The sequence below is a fragment of the Diadema antillarum genome, unplaced genomic scaffold (genome assembly GCF_040938485.1).
Source record: "Diadema antillarum isolate AM-2024a unplaced genomic scaffold, OU_Dant_1.0 seq00000562_RagTag, whole genome shotgun sequence".
Taxonomy (NCBI): domain Eukaryota; kingdom Metazoa; phylum Echinodermata; class Echinoidea; order Diadematoida; family Diadematidae; genus Diadema; species Diadema antillarum.
Window position 1 is genome coordinate 855,773 of NW_027271501.1, and position 19,430 is coordinate 875,202.

Consider the following 19,430-nt stretch of genomic DNA (forward strand, 5'->3'; position numbering starts at 1 on the left):
ACAGTCAAACATAGCCATTTGTTTCTTATACTATGCTCTAGATATTTTTTAACCTGTACATTGTAATGCTACTCCACAATTCAACCTTCTGGCTGCATGAATCAGCTTGAAATGAAATAATTAAATGAAATGAAAATGAAAATGCTCTACATGTTTTTAACTTGTACATTTGTAATGCTACTCCGCAATTCAGCCTTTTGGCTGCATGAATCAGCTTGAAATCAAATAATGAAATGAAAATGAAGTGGACAAAAAAATGAAAATGGAAATAAAATGAAATGGAAAAAGGAAATGCCATGAAAATGGATATGAAAATTAAAGGAAATGAAATGGAAGAAAATGAAAATTAAATGAAAATGAAAATGAAAATAAAATGATTCACTTTGCTCTTGTGATCAACACAGATGGCAGCTGTCCTTGGGGATGAGCTGGCCAAGCCAAGTCACCATGAACTCACCGACAGCTTCATGAAGTATGTGGCCCATCCATCGTACTGTGAAAATACCCTCAAGGTAAGCTTTCTTATACTCAGCGTCCCAAGCAGCTTGCTTGCGGACATTTAATTTGAAAAAAAGTTTCCCATCCAGTTGAAAAATGTTTGTTTTCCCTGAGGCAGTTCAAGTAATCATCAGTCAATATTACTTTGGTTTGCTAGAGATCATCCAGCATATTCAAAAATAGCAAACACATCTATGCATTTAATTATACTTAAAATGCTTATAATAATGATGATGATGATTATGATGATGATGATGATGATGTTGATGATGATAATTATAATGTTAATAGTTGTAGTTTATAAAGTACAAGATGATTATCAATCATTTCTCTATGCACTTAGCTTTAATACAAGTGATAGAAGTCATAGCCACATACTTATGAGATATGCAATATATTCATATAACATACATTTAGGCTGTATTTTCCATGTACTTCTGCATCTTTGACACTTAACATCAACAATGTATAGTAACAGATAGTAAAACAAAATTTTATGATATTTGTACAGTACTATTTAGAGAGAGTCAGGTAAACTTGATAGATCTGATAAACCAGAACACATATTAGTAAAACAGTTGTGAAACATCATTTTTTTGCTGAATATGGTGACGTTTTTTCCTTGAAACTAGACCATCTACTTTGGCTGTCAGATGTCACCTCATCTCTGCAAGTATGTCGCTTGCAAAGAGGAACATATCAGTCTCATTCTTCTCGTCCTGCAAGGAAAGGTGAGACATTACATATCAACCCTACATTCACTCGTTTAATATAATGGACCTCTCACTTGAAATGGTTCCTGATGCGTTAATGTGGAAGAATATTTACTTTGTGCAGCCTTGGATTAAGTCTTGCACAAGTCTTACTTGTTGTGGTGTGTGAAACACTGAACTGATGGAGTGTGTCTGAACACAGTCATATGCCATTGTATATTTTTTGGATGCCCAAACCTTTTAAATAGGTATTTATAATTCCTGTCATTTTTTATTTTTATTATATTTTTTTTTGTCCTTTAGCTAGGCAATGCATCCATATCTCCTCGCTCTCTAATCAGGATAATTGGGTCCATGGTGGGATGAAAACCATTATTTGTGGACATATTTGTCAAAAAAAGAAGGTGTGGAAGAGACAGGTGGAGGAAGAGCTTGGGAAGGTTCGTGTGAGGGAGAAGATGCCTCAAATTGGGCGAGATGGGGAGAAGGTGTGAGAGCGATTGCTGTGAGAGTGAGGTAAATCCAGCCACTCCTGTTATCGGGGACAGACTCGGATAAAAAATGGATGATGATGATGATGGTGGTGATGGTGGTGATGATGGTGATGATGGTGATGATGGTGATGATGGTGATGATGGTGATGATGAAGGTGATGATGATGGTGATGATGGTGATGATGGTGATGATGATGGTGATGATGGCGATGATGGCGATGATGGCGATGATGGCGATGATGGCGATGATGGCGATGATGGCGATGATGGCGGTGATGATGATGATGATGGCGATGATGGCGATGATGGCGATGGTGGCGATGATGGCGATGGTGGCGATGGTGGCGATGATGGCGATGATGGCGATGATGGCGGTGATGATGATGATGATGGTGATGATGATGGTGATGATAGTGATGATGGTGATGATATTTGTCAAAGTTATGTGATATGTAGCTGGATAAGGAAGGACTCCCAGGTAGGAAACTTTAAGCAGGGTGAACGTGATATTGATTGTGCATCCAGTGAATTTAAACATTATAGGATTCCCTGTAAGAAATGTTTTACTGGATGTTGTGGTGGTGTTTGTCTTAATTTTATTATAATTGCAGTTTGGCTTCATTTAAAGTGATTTGGAGCCAGATACCTTGCTCAGTCAAAATGGTATCAGAAATTAAGAAAGGTATTGGGGTGATGATTACTTACGATACTAAGAAGTATTGTCACTGTTCACACTGAGCAATTCTCTTTTCTTGTGTGTGTTTGCCCCATGCAGACAGAGATTGAGGACATGAGTCAGAACACAGTCTATGAGATGTGTTCACACATCCTCAGCACCATCATCATCCAACTTCAGGCCATACCAGAGATGTGAGTGGGGAAAAAAAATGTAACGTAATATTATGTAACCCTTCAATGCAATGTGTATCTTTAAAGAGATTGTTGCATATTTGAAGGTCATATATCTCTTTTACAAACATGAAATTTTGCATGTGGAAGATTAATGTCTCCCAACATCAGTAAGGAGAAGGTTCAATGACTGACTAATGCCAGCTAGCTAATATATTGTAGAAGACTAACTTGAGGTATTGTGGGAGGTTTTTAGGACTTTGGTAGGCAAAATTTGATTTAGGTTTAACGTTTGCTCCATTGGCCAATAAGGGAGAAATTATGATATGAAGATTTTAAAAAAAAAAAAAGAAGAAGAAGGAGAAAACAAGGAGAAAGTCATTATGACTTTAGGTAGATCCACATGGGTTGTAGTGCCTACCACAAATATCCCAATTTTTGTGTAAAGCTTGCGTTTTCCACGCTCATTTGTTACTGCAAGATGCAGATATTTGCTGATAAAGAATTGCACAAGTACGTAATGACTTGAACCATGCTAATCTCTTAAATTTCTGTGTGTTTGTTGACAGTCTACTCAAAGCCAGTGCTCTGTTTGCAGCCATCTTGCTGGACTCACAAGTGGCAAGTCACACGGTGAGTAACCACACTTCCTTCATTTAGCATGTAAATGTCAATTGTTGTTGTGTAATTGTTGTCTTCCTTGTAAATGATGCAAATGATATACGATTGATTGTGTTGAGAAAACCCAAGAACAAATCATAGAGACATCTTGAATACAGCTCCCAACTTGCATGAATACTGTAAAAGTGGACATTTTTGCGCTCAGCCAAGTAAGATGAATTTTGCATGTCTTTATTTGCGTGGGATCAAAATGCAGATTACTCTTGCATATTATATAACAAGCAAAGATTAATATGTTTGTATTTTAGTTCTAGAATTCATGTTGTGCTAGATGTGCAAAGATGTTCACCTTTACAGTTGCAGAAATCCAAGATTTCAAAAGTATGAGCACCTGTTAAAGACTACATGACTTCTGCATTGCGTAGGCCAAAAATTGTTCCAGTAGGATCCCATGTGAGGTACCTTGCTTTGAGGAGAGGATAGTAAAGTTGTTGTCCCCGCCGAACGAGTTCGAGCAGTGGACTGTGAAACGGGCTCCGTACGTGTGTGTGTCCGTGTGTCCGTCTGTCCGTCCGTCCGTGCGTCCGTGTGTGATCAAAATGTTCAAAATGCTACTCCTTCGCCATTTCTAACCCGATTTTGATTCTGTTTGCTTTATATGATAGCACTACATGGGAGCTTTGAAACTTCTATACAGAATTTCAGTTGTGACCTTTGACCTTGACCTTTGACCTATATTGTACATTTTGCTTCAAAATGCTACTCCTTCGCCATTTCTAACCCGATTTTGATTCCGTTTGCTTTATATGATGGCACTAGGTGAGGGCTTCAAAACTTCTACACAGAATTTTGACCTTTGACTTCTTTGACCTTTGACCTTGATTTTTGACCTATATTGTACATTGCCTACAAAATGCTACTCCTTCGCCATTTCTGACCCGATTTTGATTCCGTTTGCTTTATGTGATGGCACTAGGTGAGGGCTTCAAAACTTCTACACAGAATTTTGACCTTTGACCTTGATTTTTGACCTATATTGTACATTTTGCTACAAAATGCTACTCCTTCGCCATTTGTAACCCGATTTCAATACCGTTTGCTTTAAGTGATGGCACTAGGTGAGGGCTTCAAAACTTCTACACAGAATTTTGACCTTTGACTTCTTTGACCTTTGACCTTGATTTTTGACCTGTATTGTACATTTTGCTACCAAATGCTACTCCTTCGCCATTTCTAACCCGATTTCGATTCCGTTTCCTTTATGTGATGGCACTAGGTGAGGGCTTCAAAACTTGTACACAGAATTTTGACCTTTGACTTCTTTGACCTTTGACCTTGATTTTTTTACCTATATTGTACATTGGCTACAAAATGCTACTCCTTCGCCATTTCTAACCCGATTTCGATTCTGTTTGCTTTATGTGATGGCACTAGGTGAGGGCTTCAAAACTTGTACATAGAATTTTGACCTTTGACTTCTTTGACCTTTGACCTTGATCTTTTTACCTATATTGTACATTTTGCTACTAAATGCTACTTCCGGCGGGGACATATATTACGCACCGCGTGATTTCTACTTTTCCTTGTTGTATTTTTGTGTCACTAGACGGCAGCTGCCCTGCTGGTCAGCCAGCTACTCCATCACGGTGTTGCCCTGGAGATGCCCACTGGAGACCTCTTGGATGCCCTCCACTCAGCTCTCAATGACCTGGAGCAGGTGGGTCACATTGAATCTACCTCAGGCTGTCATTTCGGAATCAGGGAAATCCCCCATTGCATCATCATAGGGGATTACCCCACTGTGTAAAAACTAATCACATTATACTAAAGACTGTTTACTCTTCCTGTGGGAGATATTGGAAGAAGAAATGATAAACATGCCAGAGTAACAAACAAAATTTTTCATAATTGCCAGAGTCTCTTACAGAGCAATGCACACATTCATAGGGTTTGTTTTATGTACAAGGAATCATACACTTGTCAAAAAAATTATTGAAGTGACAAGAAATTACTAATGCTTTGAAATACCAAGTGTGAGATATGAAACCATTTCAGAATGGTAAAATAGATTTACCCAATGGACTTATAGAATGAAATTCATCTGATTTAGTTATGAAGTATGTAGTTAGTGAAAATTGCATTCTATTTTTTTGTCTAATCACAATTCAATTTATTCAGGAAAGTGAGAGTTCAGAGTTTAATCTGATTTCAGTCTTCTTGCAGTTCAAATGCATTAAAATGTTCTGACACTTTAAGGCACTTCAGACCTTTTTTTCATAAGTTTTTTTTTTCATAAACCCATGATCCATTGTCATACATATGTTCACAATGTGTTTTGAAAAAAAAGAAAGAAAAATAGTTTAAAGTCAAAGTCAAAGACGAAGTACATGAGTTGATGTAAGCCATTTTGCACAGTGTCAGGTAGTCTGAATGATGTGAATTCATGCCTCTCAATGTCACCCACAGATCTGTGTGCGTTGTCCATTTGACTACGGCATCCTGGATGGACTCCTACTCCTACTGTGCCAGTTTCTCAGTCTAGACCAGACGACGGTCAGCCGCTATCTCATCGAGGCCGGAGTCTGGGATCTCCTCTGGCACAGGTAAACGGTCATCTGGTTCCACCCACTCTGTCCCTCTTTTTGTCCCTGCCGAACGAGTTCGAGCAGGGGACTATGAAACGGGCTCCGTACATGTGTGTGTCCGTGTGTCCGTCCGTCCGTCTGTCTGTCTGTCTGTGTGTGCGTCCGTGTGTGATCAAAATGTTCAATTTGCTACTTCTCTGTCATTTATGAGCCAATTTTGATTCTATTTGCTTTATATGATAGCACTACATGGGAGCTTTGAAACTTCTACACAGAATTTCAGTTGTGACCTTTGACCTTGACCTTTGACCTATATTGTACATTTTGCTTCAAAATGCCACTCCTTCACCATTTCTAACCCGATTTCGATTCCGTTTGCTTTATGTGATGGCACTAGGTGAGGGCTTCAAAACTTCTACACAGAATTTTAACATTTGACTTCTTTGACCTTTGACCTTAATTTTTGATCTATATTGTACATTGGCTACAAAATGCTACTCCTTTGCCATTTCTAACCCGATTTTGATTCCGTTTGCTTTATGTGATGGCACTAGGTGAGGGCTTTAAAACTTCTACACAGAATTTTGACCTTTGACTTCTTTGACCTTTGAACTTGATTTTTGACCTATATTGTACATTGGCTACAAAATGCTACTCCTTCGCCATTTCTAACCCGATTTCGATTCCGTTTTCTTTATGTGATGGCACTAGGTGAGGGCTTTAAAACTTCTACACAGAATTTTGACCTTTGACTTCTTTGACCTTTGACCTTGATTTTTTACCTATATTTAACATTTTGCTACTAAATGCTACTTCCGGCGGGGACATATATTACGCACCGCGTAATTTCTACTTTTCCTTGTTATTTCTTCATTTTCTGTCCAAGAAACAGAATCTCAAATATTCAATACATCCTACGAACAGAGACTCCAACCCCAAGCACATGTGAACACGCACACAATACTATGTGTATGTAGTACACATCAGTAACAAAGCATGATGTTATCGTAGGACACATTATGCACTGCAGGATACCGATAGCAGGACCAAACTTGAGATTCCAATGAAGATAATAACTGCCATCAATTTGCTGTAGTCCCACACAATGAAAAAAGAAAAAGCTATGAAACCCACTGTCTTGCCTACCTCAGCTCCAAATTCAATCTAGCCCTTCTTCCCTTTCACCTTCAGACTAATGCAGACTCTGGGAATTCAGGAGATTTCCAAGAAGCCCAGCGCCGTCGACGATGATGACGATGACGATGAGGACCAGGTCATTGAAGTGTCCGCAAATCCCGAGTGGACGTTGATGTCACCCTCGGGTGTGGCCGCATCGCTCCAAGTCATCCTTATCGTCTTCACCAGGGTGAGTAAAGGTTTGCTGATCATCACATTGAGCACTAACCTCTTGCATCTTAGCTTCTTCACATTCTTACTGGTAGAATACAGAAACATACTGGTTCTTCACATTTAAACAGCAGACCATAGAAGCTGCTGCAAATGTGGGTAAAATTAAAAGAAAATTCCATGCAGATATTGTGCTGCTTTGCATGAAAACAGAGAAATCAGAGTCAAAATTAAAATCACATTGTAGAGTTCCTTCATTTTATTACAAGGAATTCTGACCTACGCCTGTTGATGCCTGCTGCTTTAAAAATTTTCAAAGACTACCATACATTAAAAAGTACTTTCATAGTCATTTGTATGTATTGTATGTTATAAGTTTGTTTGTGTATGTTGGTGCATGTGTATGTGCTCGCACACGTGTATCCGTGTGTGTGCATGGGCATGCATGCATACATGTAGTTATGTATGTATTTTTGTGTCTGTGTGTGTATTCCTGTGTGTGTATGTGATTCAGTCTTGCAGGAGTACTTGACTGCAAGCACAGTATGTAACTCATATGAGTTTTTAATTTCTCAGATAGTTTGATGTTAGTGTTGTCATCAACCCTCATTGTCTCATTGCCCCTGCTCCAGGAGCCGTACCACTGCGTGCCCCAGTTCTGTCGGCCAGACGGGGTGGTGATGCTCACCCTCAGCACTCTGCTCTCTCCCCACTTCCTTGCCGTCCTCTCCTCAAGGTAAGCTACCTTATTCCCACCACCAGAAGAATGGTGCTAACCCATGCATTCAGTGGGACTAGGTCTCACTCACACACAGGGAAAATGGTTGTATAAACATTATGTTGTTGTTTTTCATATTAGTCACAATCTTTTCGTAAATTGTGGAAAATTTTTATGGGCTTTCAGAAATGATCGAAGTGATTCGAATTATCGGTTTGAAAAAGGTGAGGATAATTTACCAGTAGTAATTTTGACTTTAGGCTTAAATCATGTCTATGAGTTCTAGCACAAGGAATATCATGGAATGAACCAGTTGTTTGATTATTTTATTTTATGGGTATTGCATCTCAAATTGGTTGTAAAGCATGACTGCTGAGCAGTCAATATTGAAGTCTCTCTGTGTCGCCCACGTTACTCCAAAGTAAGTCATAAAATGCCTCTTTGAATAAAGAATAAACAATGCATGTTAGTTTTCAGTTTTCATTTGTACATACGGCATTCATTCCACTTGTTCTGTGCATTGAAAGGGTGAGCATTAGTCTAGATCACAGCGCAGATGTGCTGAGCCTGTATAACATCAAATAACAGTGCAGATGTGTGGAGCTTGTATAACGACATCATTGTTTTGCCAAATTACACCAGATATGCCAGGTTGAGGTTTGCTGGCAAAACAATGTGTCACCACAAAGTACTTGTTCTATGAAAACACAAAACTCCCATAGTTTTATGACATAATTTTACTGTGGATAGTAGAAAAATGTTATCCACTACTTGTAGACAAAATATCTCTGAAAAAGATTCAATTGGAGAAAAATGGGAAACATACAATACTTTGTGTACTTAGTGTACTTTGAAACTGTCAAGGTGAAAATCTCAGATATCTCGGAAGAACAGAAACAGACATATATTATTATTCCGAACCATGGTCGAACAACCACGACCCTGTAACGTTACTTCCCTTCTATCCCTCACAGTGAGAGCAAGGAGCAGAACATGTCAGAGTTGGTGTCAGACATCATCCTCCACGTCTGCCAGCTCCTCTGCTTCCCCTTCGCTGTGGATACACACGAGATGATGCTATCGGCCATCCTCTCCAGCTTCAGGCAGTGCCTCCTGGTCCAGAAACTGGTGGCTGCCTGCAGGGGCCATGTCCCACTGAAGATGATGGAGATTCCCATGGGTGAGTTCTGCAGCTGAGACTCCTTGTGGTTGGGGATCTCCCGCTTTGATGACATTTTAGCAAAATCTCCCGTTCTCCCGTTTGAATTTCTCCTGCTTTAGCTGTATGTCTCTTGCTTAAGACATATTTTCAGTCTTTTAAGATGTAGCTTTCTCCAGCCTGAGTTTAGTTGTGTCATATGATTTTTATGCAAAAAAAGGGGGCCATTAAAAGATAGCATGAGAGGGCGTTGTATAACCCAAGAGCTTGAGGACGGACTGATTTTGCTATAACACGCATTTCCCGTAGACACCTGCCCGAGTATTCTCGGGACTCGTCTTCAACGGATTAAGCAGGCCCTGGACCCTCGTCACAAGAGATGTCAAGCTTGGCACTAGTGATGTGCACTCCGTGCACATAGTGCACATGTTTGCACAATCGCTGTCTCCTTCTTGTTGGGAGTCCAGGTGGGAGAATCTCCCATTTTAAGAGATACTTGAGTTTAGAGTCTATGTCACAGGGTGAGGTGAGGTTGTAGCTCTGATGTTGCAAAAGCATTGCAGGGGGAACCATAGTCTTTGTCAAAGACCCTCTTGCTGTCGTAAATTGCAAGAGAAGTGAACAGAGGGTTGTCACTTGAGACAGAGTCAAGCCCCAGTGGGAAAGACCCTGGAGTCCTGTCAGAATTGATGACTTAGTTTTTATGCCTCCGCAACGAAGTGGCCGGAGGCATTATGTTTTCGGGTCGTCCGTCCGTCTGTCCGTCCGTACGTACGTACTTCCGTCCGTACGTCCGTCCGTACGTACATCCGTCCGTCCCATTTTGTTTTTGTCGATATCTCAAGAACCGTGTGGTGGTTTTACATCAAACTTGGTATGAGGGTATATCCTTGGGGGATAATACTTTGTGTGGATTTTAGGGTCACAGGGTCAAAGGTCAAAGGTCACAGGTTATTTTGTGAAAAAAAAATTGAAATTTCATGTTTTTCTCCATATCTCGCAAATGGTTCAAGGTATCTTCGTGGAACTTAGTATACATGTATATGCTTGTACCGATGGGCAATGATTATCTAGGGAAGTTGGGGGTCATGGGTCAAAGGTCAGGGGGGTCAAAGGTCAAGGTCAACTCCTCAAAATATCACTACTTTCCTTAAAATGCAATATGCCTGAAGGTTTTTTTTTTTAAAACTTGATGTATGGCATGTATTACCCAATATATATTTTTGGGGAAGTTTCTTGCCAAAAGGTCAAAGGTCAAAAGGTAAAAGGTCAAGTGAAAGTGCTAAATTGCACTTTTTCCTCCATATCTCGAAAGTAACTCAAGGTATCATCATGAAACTTACATATTTATGCATGTTCAACCTAACAGTGATTCTCTTTGGAACTGTGAGGTCAAAGGTCAAAGGCCAGGTTTAGATAATGCTATTTTCCCATTTGATACTGAAATTATACTTTTTCTCAATACCTTGAAAATTACTCAATGCATAAACTTATAAAAGGGTCAAAAGTCAAGTAAAAATCATCAGTTCCCCAAATACCTGCACTCTGACATTTTAATCATTCATCCAATTGAACCTAGTTCTAGGAAAGTGAACATTCAGCACATTTGTGTCAAACCTGTCATTTTAATATTTTGCCAATTGTGTGAAACTGTCATCACACATTGTCAAGACATTGTACTATAGACCTATTAGGAGAACCATGCATTATGGCGGAGGCATATAAGTAGCCGTAGCGATATATCTAGTTAATTACTGAAGTTCTCCTTCTAGCATTTGGTAGCAAAGATCACAGCCAAAAAGCAGATATCTGTTTGAAGAAGCTCATGCATAAACCATTTCATACTGATGGCGGATAGGCATATCTAGCAATTCCGGAATTGGTCGAATTGACTAACTGAACTATTCAGTAGAATAGTGGACAGCTTAGGCTTTGTACCAGCGTAGAGATGTTAATCACATTTGCAAAACTCAAAAGGTCCTTGTGCTGGCTTGCTCAGCTTTAGCTCTTTTTGCTCATAACTGTCAGTGCTTACAGTGTAACAAAAAAAAAAAAAAAAAAGGCTGTGGAAACCGTCGCGGTAATGGGTGGACTACAGCCCAGTATAGCTGTCATGTACTTCATTGGGAGGGTTTGTGACAGAAATAGAAAAAAATCTGCATTGTATGTATTCTCAGTAATCACGTGCATCAGTGTTACCTTGGCTACTATGATTTGTCTTCACCAGTGTACTTTATGTGCATAATCACAATATTCACATCACTGACACAAAAGTTATTGATTTCATGGAGACTGCCAAGAAGGGATTGTTATAAGCATGTGACTGTCACTGCATGATATTGTGTCCAACTTCTGATTTGCTAATGCTGTTGATGTTGTTTCTCTTTATTTGTAGGTGTGCTATCAAGACTTATTCTCAGTGAGGAGGCCTTCTTGACACAGTTCTGTGACTGTGTATCCAAACTGAAGGTAAGCACTACTGGATTACAGTGAACTTTGGTGGATTATGGATTTGTGGAAGTTTCTCGTGAAATATATCTGATGTGACCAAACTGTGCAAGGCTGTAAATTTTATAGGTCCTGTTTACCCTTGGGAGCAATAATTAAAAAAATGTTCAAGTTATCAAATGTGATACTCTTGTATAGGTCAGTTGTATCACAAAACATCCTACCATACAAAAATTTTGCAATAAAACCTAAAATATAAGGAGATATCACTATTTTTCTCACTAAACCATAACTATAGCTGGTGTAGTCTAGAGACAGTTTTATTATAACTATGGTTCACATTTTGTATATTTAACAATGATTAACATTGATTATACTGATTAACTTTTTAACACTGGTTGTTTCTATCCCAAACTCACAGTTTAAAACTATTTTGAAACACTAAAGCTGGGTTTTTGTTTCATCTGGAAATTGTAAATAATGGCTTTAATAAAGGTCTCATGTTTGATTGATTCTTCTCTCCACCACATGTCACAATCAGGCCGAGGAGTACCTGTCTGGTCTGTTGGCCAAGGAATGTCCAGTGGAGGTCCAGTGTGACATGCTGTCCATCTGCAGCCACCTGGCACGGAGCGGAGCTCACCACTTGGTCCTCCTCAAGACCATACTCTCTGGAGGAAAAGGTAAAGAAAGAGAGTTCTTCAAGGATTCCTAGCTATTCTGTGAGAATCATGTTACTGAGTGGATTCCTGAGAATTCTGTAAATGAGTTCAAACCCCTCGAGGAATTCCTCAAATGAGAATTCTGAAAATGAGCTGACACTCCTCAAGAAATACCTTGAGAACTCTGGAAATGAGCTTGCAATCCTCAAGCAATTGTCAGCTTAAATTTGATAACTTGTTTTTGGTGCCATGAAAAGTGGAACATTTCTCAGAAAAGGAAGGATTTTCATCAAATCTGCTATTAAACCTGTTTGTTATTGTTATGTACCCGGTTATTAAAAGCTGGTTACCTGAGAGTAAATAAGCAACATATGTGTGGACACATATTTGATGTTAGCACTAAAGAGGTTGATATGACAGTAGAGGGGTAATCTAGATGACTCCATTGATGTTCGATGCCTTTTCTTCTCTCTCCCAAGGTGGGACATACCAGGGTCTGACCAGCCTGCTGGACAGCGGTAACCAGACGGTCAAGTCCAGGGCCTGTGGTCTGGTGGGAAACATGATGAGACACTCCCCAGCCTTCTACTCAGTCCTTAACACTAGTGATGGTCTCCTCACATCACTCATCAAGGAGCTCTCCAGTGATGATGCAGACATCAGAAGAGTGAGACTCGCATCCCCTTACACTCTCCTTCTCCATCTATCTTTTGCTACTAGCATCTCTCTTCATCTCTCCCTCTCTCTCTCTCTCTCTCTTACTTTCCATCTCTTCATCTTCACTCTCTCTCTTTCCTTTGCTACGTGTATATGTCCAACTATTTACCCGTTCATTACGGGAACCTAGTATACCAGGTTCCCAAGATGAAGACACGAGTGCTTGCTTTCGAGGCCTAAATTTATGATTCTTTGTGTTATAATGACCGGAAAAATGGGTTTGATAATAAGATACATAAGAGTTTATTCTGTCAGTATTCATTCTCTTTCTGTTGGGAAAATGCTTATTTCACAGTATTATTTACGTTCTTTCTGATTTAGTTTGCGCTTGTTCTGCTATAAAAGTTGTATGAACATGTGCATAGCGATCAAAGCTGAGCTCAATAGATTTCTGTGTTCGCTGACCCCAGTCATCCCATTCAGGTGCCTGGTTTTGTGTAGAACAAAAGAGGCTATGAGCCCATCAGAGCACGCTCTATTCATACCTCACACCCAATCAATATTTCCATTGTTCGATGGCACATGTAGTTGACCATTGAGAGGGGATACATGCACCGCTTGACTGCCTTCGCACAGGTGGAATACCAACCTGTTGGTTCTCTGTCAATGGGTGAAAAGAATCTCGTTTTGGGGCATTAAAGGCACTCAGGGAATTGTGGAAGGAACGGGTTAATCTTTTGTCTACCTCCAATTCACCCACATCACCCAAACCATACAATAAACAACATGCTGCACCTACAATTTTGCTATCTTCATCTCCAATTGTTACCAAATTTTTTACTGCTGTGCATGCAATTTCGCCATTGGAAAATTTAATAAATGAGCCACAAATTCTGTAATGTCAGTAGAGAATTCAGAATTTCGTAGCCCTCCTATTTCATAACAATTACGCAAAATGTGTAGCAGTTGGCACCTCTGATATAGTAGTGCATTCAATAAGTATTATCTGTATGAATACACGGTAAAACTATCCTAAAGCCACAAGAGAGTATGTTTGCTCAAAGTGTAGATACAAACCATATTTGATTCTCATGTCTTTCCCTGTTGTACTTTGGTATCTATGAAGTGAAGATGTCAGCTCACGGCTTTGTTGCATTCTTCTATTCTATCCCCAAGTCCTCATCCTATGCCATTGGTAACGCTGCCTACCACAGTGGAGACCTCTACCACAAACTTGCCTCAGCCATACCAGTCCTGGTCCAACTCCTGTCTGACCCTGTCACTAGGATCAGGACCAATGCAGCAGGTCAGAACCAAATCTCGTACTGTAAAACATGATCTATTCACAGCATGAAATTTTCACAAATTTGAGCCGACTACTTTTTTCTTTGCATGGAATTTTCACAAATTGCCACTGGATTTCAATGCATATAGTGTAGACAAGAACTCTCACGTACATTTTAATTTTGCGCATTCGTGCATTTTAATCTCGCGAATCTTGGCGCTTGCAAAATTCACAAAATTAAAATGCATGCTAACATTTCTTGTTTTACTGTATATTCTCTGTTCATTTCAACAAGGATGTTCCATCCTTTTGTTCTTAGATTACTGTATACACTGAATATTTTGCGAGGTTTTTATTTTTGCAAATTTCGCGAGCCAGGTGCTGTTCGCGAAATTAAAGACACGCGAAAATATTGACTCTGATCCTGATGTGAATGTGACATACGCGTGGTACACTTCTCCGTTCAGTACAGGACTCCATGATCGCGAATTTAACCACTCGCGAAATTGTCGGGAATTCCCGATTCACGAAAATTTAGACTCACGAAATATATGGCGTATACAGTATTTTGTATGTTCATACAGATGATTTAACTCCTACTGTGCTTTGTTCGCCAATGGGCATTAACATTCACATTCAACCCTGAACTGGCTTATTCACTGTTTCTATTGTCAGATTTGATATTGGTTGTGTTAGGAGCCCTAGGGAATCTTGTCAACCCCCCCCCCCCCCCCCCCCCCAAGCTCTGCCCACAGCTTGGTATGATCAGGTAATTCACCATTTTTACTGTTGTCAAATCTGATTTTGGTTGTGTTAGGAGCCCTGGGGAATCTTGCCAGGCACTCCCCCAAGCTCTGCCCACAGCTCCTGAAGGCCAAGGTGCCTGAGAGCCTGCTGGAGTCAGCTCATCGTGACAACCAGCTCAGTGTACAGGAGGTGGCTCTGGTGGCCCTCAGGACACTTGCCAGGCATCCACCACTTCGGCAGGTTAGTGATTCAAAACCACCAACACCGACACTGAGTAATAGTGAGCTGTCTGGAACAGCTTCAGATGAAACTCAAGTTGCTCACGCTTGCATGATAATTCAATTCAACTCAATTCAATTCAGACTTTATTTTCAGTTTTTCAACAGAATGTACATTGTTATAACTGAAATTCAACATTCATTTTTATGATGAGCAAAAACATTTTTGCAATGAACAAAAATGTTACAATGAACAAAAATGTTACAATGAACAAAAAATTTGACAATGAGCAGATATTAACAAGTATTGCTCTTTTTCTGTTGGAATTTGAAGTCATGAAAGAAGTAGATGAATGTCTTTTATCTTCATAGTGAATACACTGAGAATATTTTACCATGAACAAATTTATCACCCTTATAATTCTTCATATTGGAGTGTTATATTATAGCTGTTTGGGTCAATTATAAACCACTCAAGTCTTTTTTTGAGTTACATTTGTTTATTTGTGTTTTTTTTTTTGATAAATAAAGAAAGTATATGAATCTCTTTCTTTGGAAATTTGAACATTTGAAAATCTCTATAAAAGGCACAAAATAATGTCTTCTAATATGATTATGATTAATATCATGTTCATACAAAAATTGTGGAAAAATAAATGCTTTCAACATCAGCAAAAGTTATGAAATGTATAGAATAGATTTTGAGAATGATACATTTAATATTGGAATTATTAAATTTGCATTCTGCAGGCACTCCTTAAGGCCAAGGCGGCAGACAAGCTGGTGACTCTAGTCGACAGTATCCGTTCCTCTGGCATCACCACGCCGGGAAGCCTGCCCTCGTCGGCCCGCAGCGAGCGCAACAGTGCCAGCGCCGTGTCGCACCACTCGGCCAAGCTGCTGGCCCTGCTGAAGAGAGGCGGCAGCGCCAGGTGACCGTAAGATGACCACAAGATGACCGTTCTCAATCTCTTCCCTTATTCCCCCCTCCCTCTCCTCTACCAAGGGAAAAAGAAAGTCACACGGTATGGAGGAGCATGCAGGGAAGAAAACTCTCTCACTATTTTATCCAGCTGTGCCAGGGAAGAGCGAACAGCCTGGGATCATGAATGACAGTTTGTGAGAGACAAAAGGGCATTCATAACAGCAATGCTTCTCTGTAGAATGTTGTGCTACATGAATAAGTGTGACTCCGATAGGTGACTTACATAACGATTGCCAAAGGTGAGTTTCTCCATGGTTGAATTTCACCGATTTCAGAGGTACAAATGTGTACCATTACAATGCTCCATGTGTGGCTATTGTGTATTGAGTAGAAACAGTACAGAAGTCCAACCTGTCTATAAAGGACATTCCAGACAATCTCAAAATTTCTTGATTGTAGATGAGATACATGGTAGTACCAAGGTGCCGCAGGTGGAATACCAGTTAAGAGGCGGTAGGATTGGTCTTGCAGGAATTACTTCCTGGCGTTGATATCAGTGGCCTAACTTGCTCCGTCCAAGTTTGATAGAGGTATCTCTTTGGTCATTAAGCCATTGATTCAAGCATTTGCCGCTGAAACTAGTAATGCTATTTTATTGATTATCACTTTCTGTCTTTCTGCCAATAAATTACATTGACTTGCACACATTGGACTTGGTATATTGAACTTTATTCAATGCTTTACTCATTGAATGTAGTACATTGAATATGACATTATGAACTAACACATTGTACTTCACACAGAGTAATTACCACTGTGACTTTGTCACATTATTACTTTGAAATTAATTTTTGAGCTAGCATTAGACATTATTTTCACATTAGCCAACAATAGGTTGTATATATATAATATATACGAAATTTCTTATAAAGCGCTATGTCCAGTTACAAACTACTCAAAGCGCTATAAGGTTATCATGAGTCACTTATACATCAAAATTCTTTGTGAGTAAGTCAACACTGTGCCTAAGGTGAGTAATTTAACCTGATTTTTCCACTCATATAATCTGACTTTGTTAGTCAAAAAATAGAGTCATATAGAAACTAGACTGCATATCCATCTTTCCATGTATGCTGCTAGAATAAATCTTTCATACATTGATGTGAATGCCAGTGGATTTTCCCCCAGAAGCAGTTGACAGAAATCAGTACTTGTCTCTCATATTGTGTGGAGAATGTGGAAAATTGTGATATGACACATAGCTGTGTATGTAAGTCAGTCTATGTATTCAGTTGTAAGTGTAAATTTCTATAATGTATTACATTCCATGTGAAAGATAAAAACAAGTAGAGTGTTTAAAGATGTGTGCTGGAATGTTTTGCTTTTTTTTTGGGGGGGGGGGGAGGGGAGTTTATCTTTAATAGCCTCATTGTTAAAAGAATGAAGAGAGAAAAGAAAGTATTTGTTTGTTCCTTTCTGATGCCAAAGTGCAGGAATAACGTGTATCAAAACATTGTGAATGAAAGAAAAATTGGTTAACAATTAAAGGTGCATAGTCCCGGTAGTGTAGAGGGCGCTGTTGATGATACTGCCGATCACCGTTAGCATTGATACGAAGATTGCCGAAGTTGCAATGTCATCAAGAGTAAAGCGCGTAGGTGTTGCTAAGTAACATTGCCTTCGTTGTCTTCTCTGCGCATCACGCAGTTTGTAGTAATGCCAGGGTGCGTGCATATGTGCTTCTTATTATGACATCGCAAAAGAAGTTTGCTTAAGCTGTCATCCCCCTCAGCCGAATCATGAGCCGAACTGTGATCGGACCACTGACTACAGTGGATCGGACTTCTTCGGACTCGGGGAAGTGGGCCACAGCGTAAGCGCCAAAGAGGAGTCGATAGCATAGGTCTCTATTGGAAACTTGTGCCGTGCGCCCACGTATGCATTTGACTAAAACACCGGGACCATGCACCTTTAACATAGCTGACCAGCCAGAGGGAAGTCACTTTGAATGGTCATTGGGGAATGCTGTTGCCGAAGTGCAATGTTTGCATCAAATTGTCTACTTTGAGAAAAATTGGGCAATGATGATTTTGAATACAGTGGACTCCTGTTATAACGAAGACCTCGGGACTGGTAGTTTTCTTTCGTTATATCGAAATTTCGTTATAGCCAAACAAATAAACAATAAAAAGCAAAGAGCAGGTAATTTTGCGGCCTGAATTTTTAATTCGTTGTAAGCGGAATTCCGTTATAACCGTGTCCGTTATAACAGGAGTACCCTGTAACTGATGACACAATGTCCTATACATTTGTGAGTGTGTTAACTACATGCAGCAAAGAAGAAAAGAATTGCAAAGGCAGCTGGCAGCATTGCATATTCAAGAACACATACGTACATGGTATGAGTATGTGGGACAAGGTTCTTCATGAAGAATGCAGTTTGGTGATCAGACTTTCCTTCTCTAACTGACTTGCATACATGAACCTTTCTTGTGTATGTGTGATATTAAAGTCTTCTGCTTGTAATGGCAGCATGAGAAGGGGATAGTGCGGTAATAACTGTGTTTCCGGATGGTTTCTGAGAAGTTTAAAGGAGCTTTAAAAAGTGGACACTTGGATGTTGTTTTAACGGAAACAATGTCAGAACATTTGTCCTGAGATTGACAAAAAGTGAAATGCTTTTGTGCTGTGTGCTGTGGTTGTCACAACATTGTAGCAAGACATCAATGATTATGTAACGTCATTTGACATCCAACTGACTGTACATTTGTGACATACGCGTCTTGTATCTTGCTACAATCCCAATGTGTGAGATAAACTACAATTTGTGTCCTTGATGTGGTGTTCAAACCAGGAATTCTTGTCTGTCGTTATATTGTAATGTAAATATTGATCCTATTTATTTGTGTATATGAGGTTAGATATGATATGTCAAGACTATTGATACAATCCAGGAAGAACAAAAGATGCTTTCAAAGTTATGTGAATGCATTCCATTCAGAAAAAGATTATGTCTAATGATAACAGTAACTACATTGATCTGAATATATGAATAGTGTATTATAACTCCTGTTTATCAGATATTTATTTCAATGGATAATTTCAGGCACTTGTACTGTAGACATCTAAACAAATTACACTAAATATCCATTGTGTGACTTACCTACTCTGATTATAAACCTTTTATACCTTCTTCTTGAAGAAAAAAAAATCCTATTTATAATACATTATTAAACTGATGTGACCTAATCTAGCCATTATGATAAACTGTGAAGCCTGTGGTGTACAGCATGTTCAAAGTGTACCAAGCAAAGTTACAAACCCAAAAGTCCCTGTGCACGAAGGTGATTTAAATTAAGTCCATGGTTTATGCAAATTTCTGCGTGATAAATGCACAACAGATTGCATACATCAACACACATCCAATAGTAACCACGTGTTGATATGCACATGTTAAAGGTACCCCTATTTCACTCTTGTTGAAACCATGGTTTTGATTTAAAC

The 19,430-nt window shown here is 39.5% G+C and overlaps 1 protein-coding gene across 1 annotated transcript in view; it reads left to right on the forward strand.

Annotated features, from left to right (window-relative positions):
- LOC139735037 (serine/threonine-protein kinase 36-like) overlaps window positions 1-15,937 on the forward strand; it is a 32,661-nt gene extending 16,724 nt beyond the window's left edge. Inside the window, exons 19-33 of the mRNA XM_071645812.1 lie at window positions 405-512; window positions 1,131-1,229; window positions 2,481-2,575; window positions 3,124-3,187; window positions 4,782-4,892; window positions 5,642-5,778; window positions 6,952-7,126; window positions 7,740-7,843; window positions 8,800-9,005; window positions 11,380-11,453; window positions 11,974-12,115; window positions 12,574-12,761; window positions 13,928-14,057; window positions 14,854-15,023; window positions 15,752-15,937. Of these exons, the coding sequence (XP_071501913.1) occupies window positions 405-512; window positions 1,131-1,229; window positions 2,481-2,575; window positions 3,124-3,187; window positions 4,782-4,892; window positions 5,642-5,778; window positions 6,952-7,126; window positions 7,740-7,843; window positions 8,800-9,005; window positions 11,380-11,453; window positions 11,974-12,115; window positions 12,574-12,761; window positions 13,928-14,057; window positions 14,854-15,023; window positions 15,752-15,937 (1,989 nt within the window). The remainder of the gene's footprint in view (window positions 1-404; window positions 513-1,130; window positions 1,230-2,480; window positions 2,576-3,123; window positions 3,188-4,781; window positions 4,893-5,641; window positions 5,779-6,951; window positions 7,127-7,739; window positions 7,844-8,799; window positions 9,006-11,379; window positions 11,454-11,973; window positions 12,116-12,573; window positions 12,762-13,927; window positions 14,058-14,853; window positions 15,024-15,751) is intronic.
- Window positions 15,938-19,430: the final 3,493 nt, after the last annotated feature.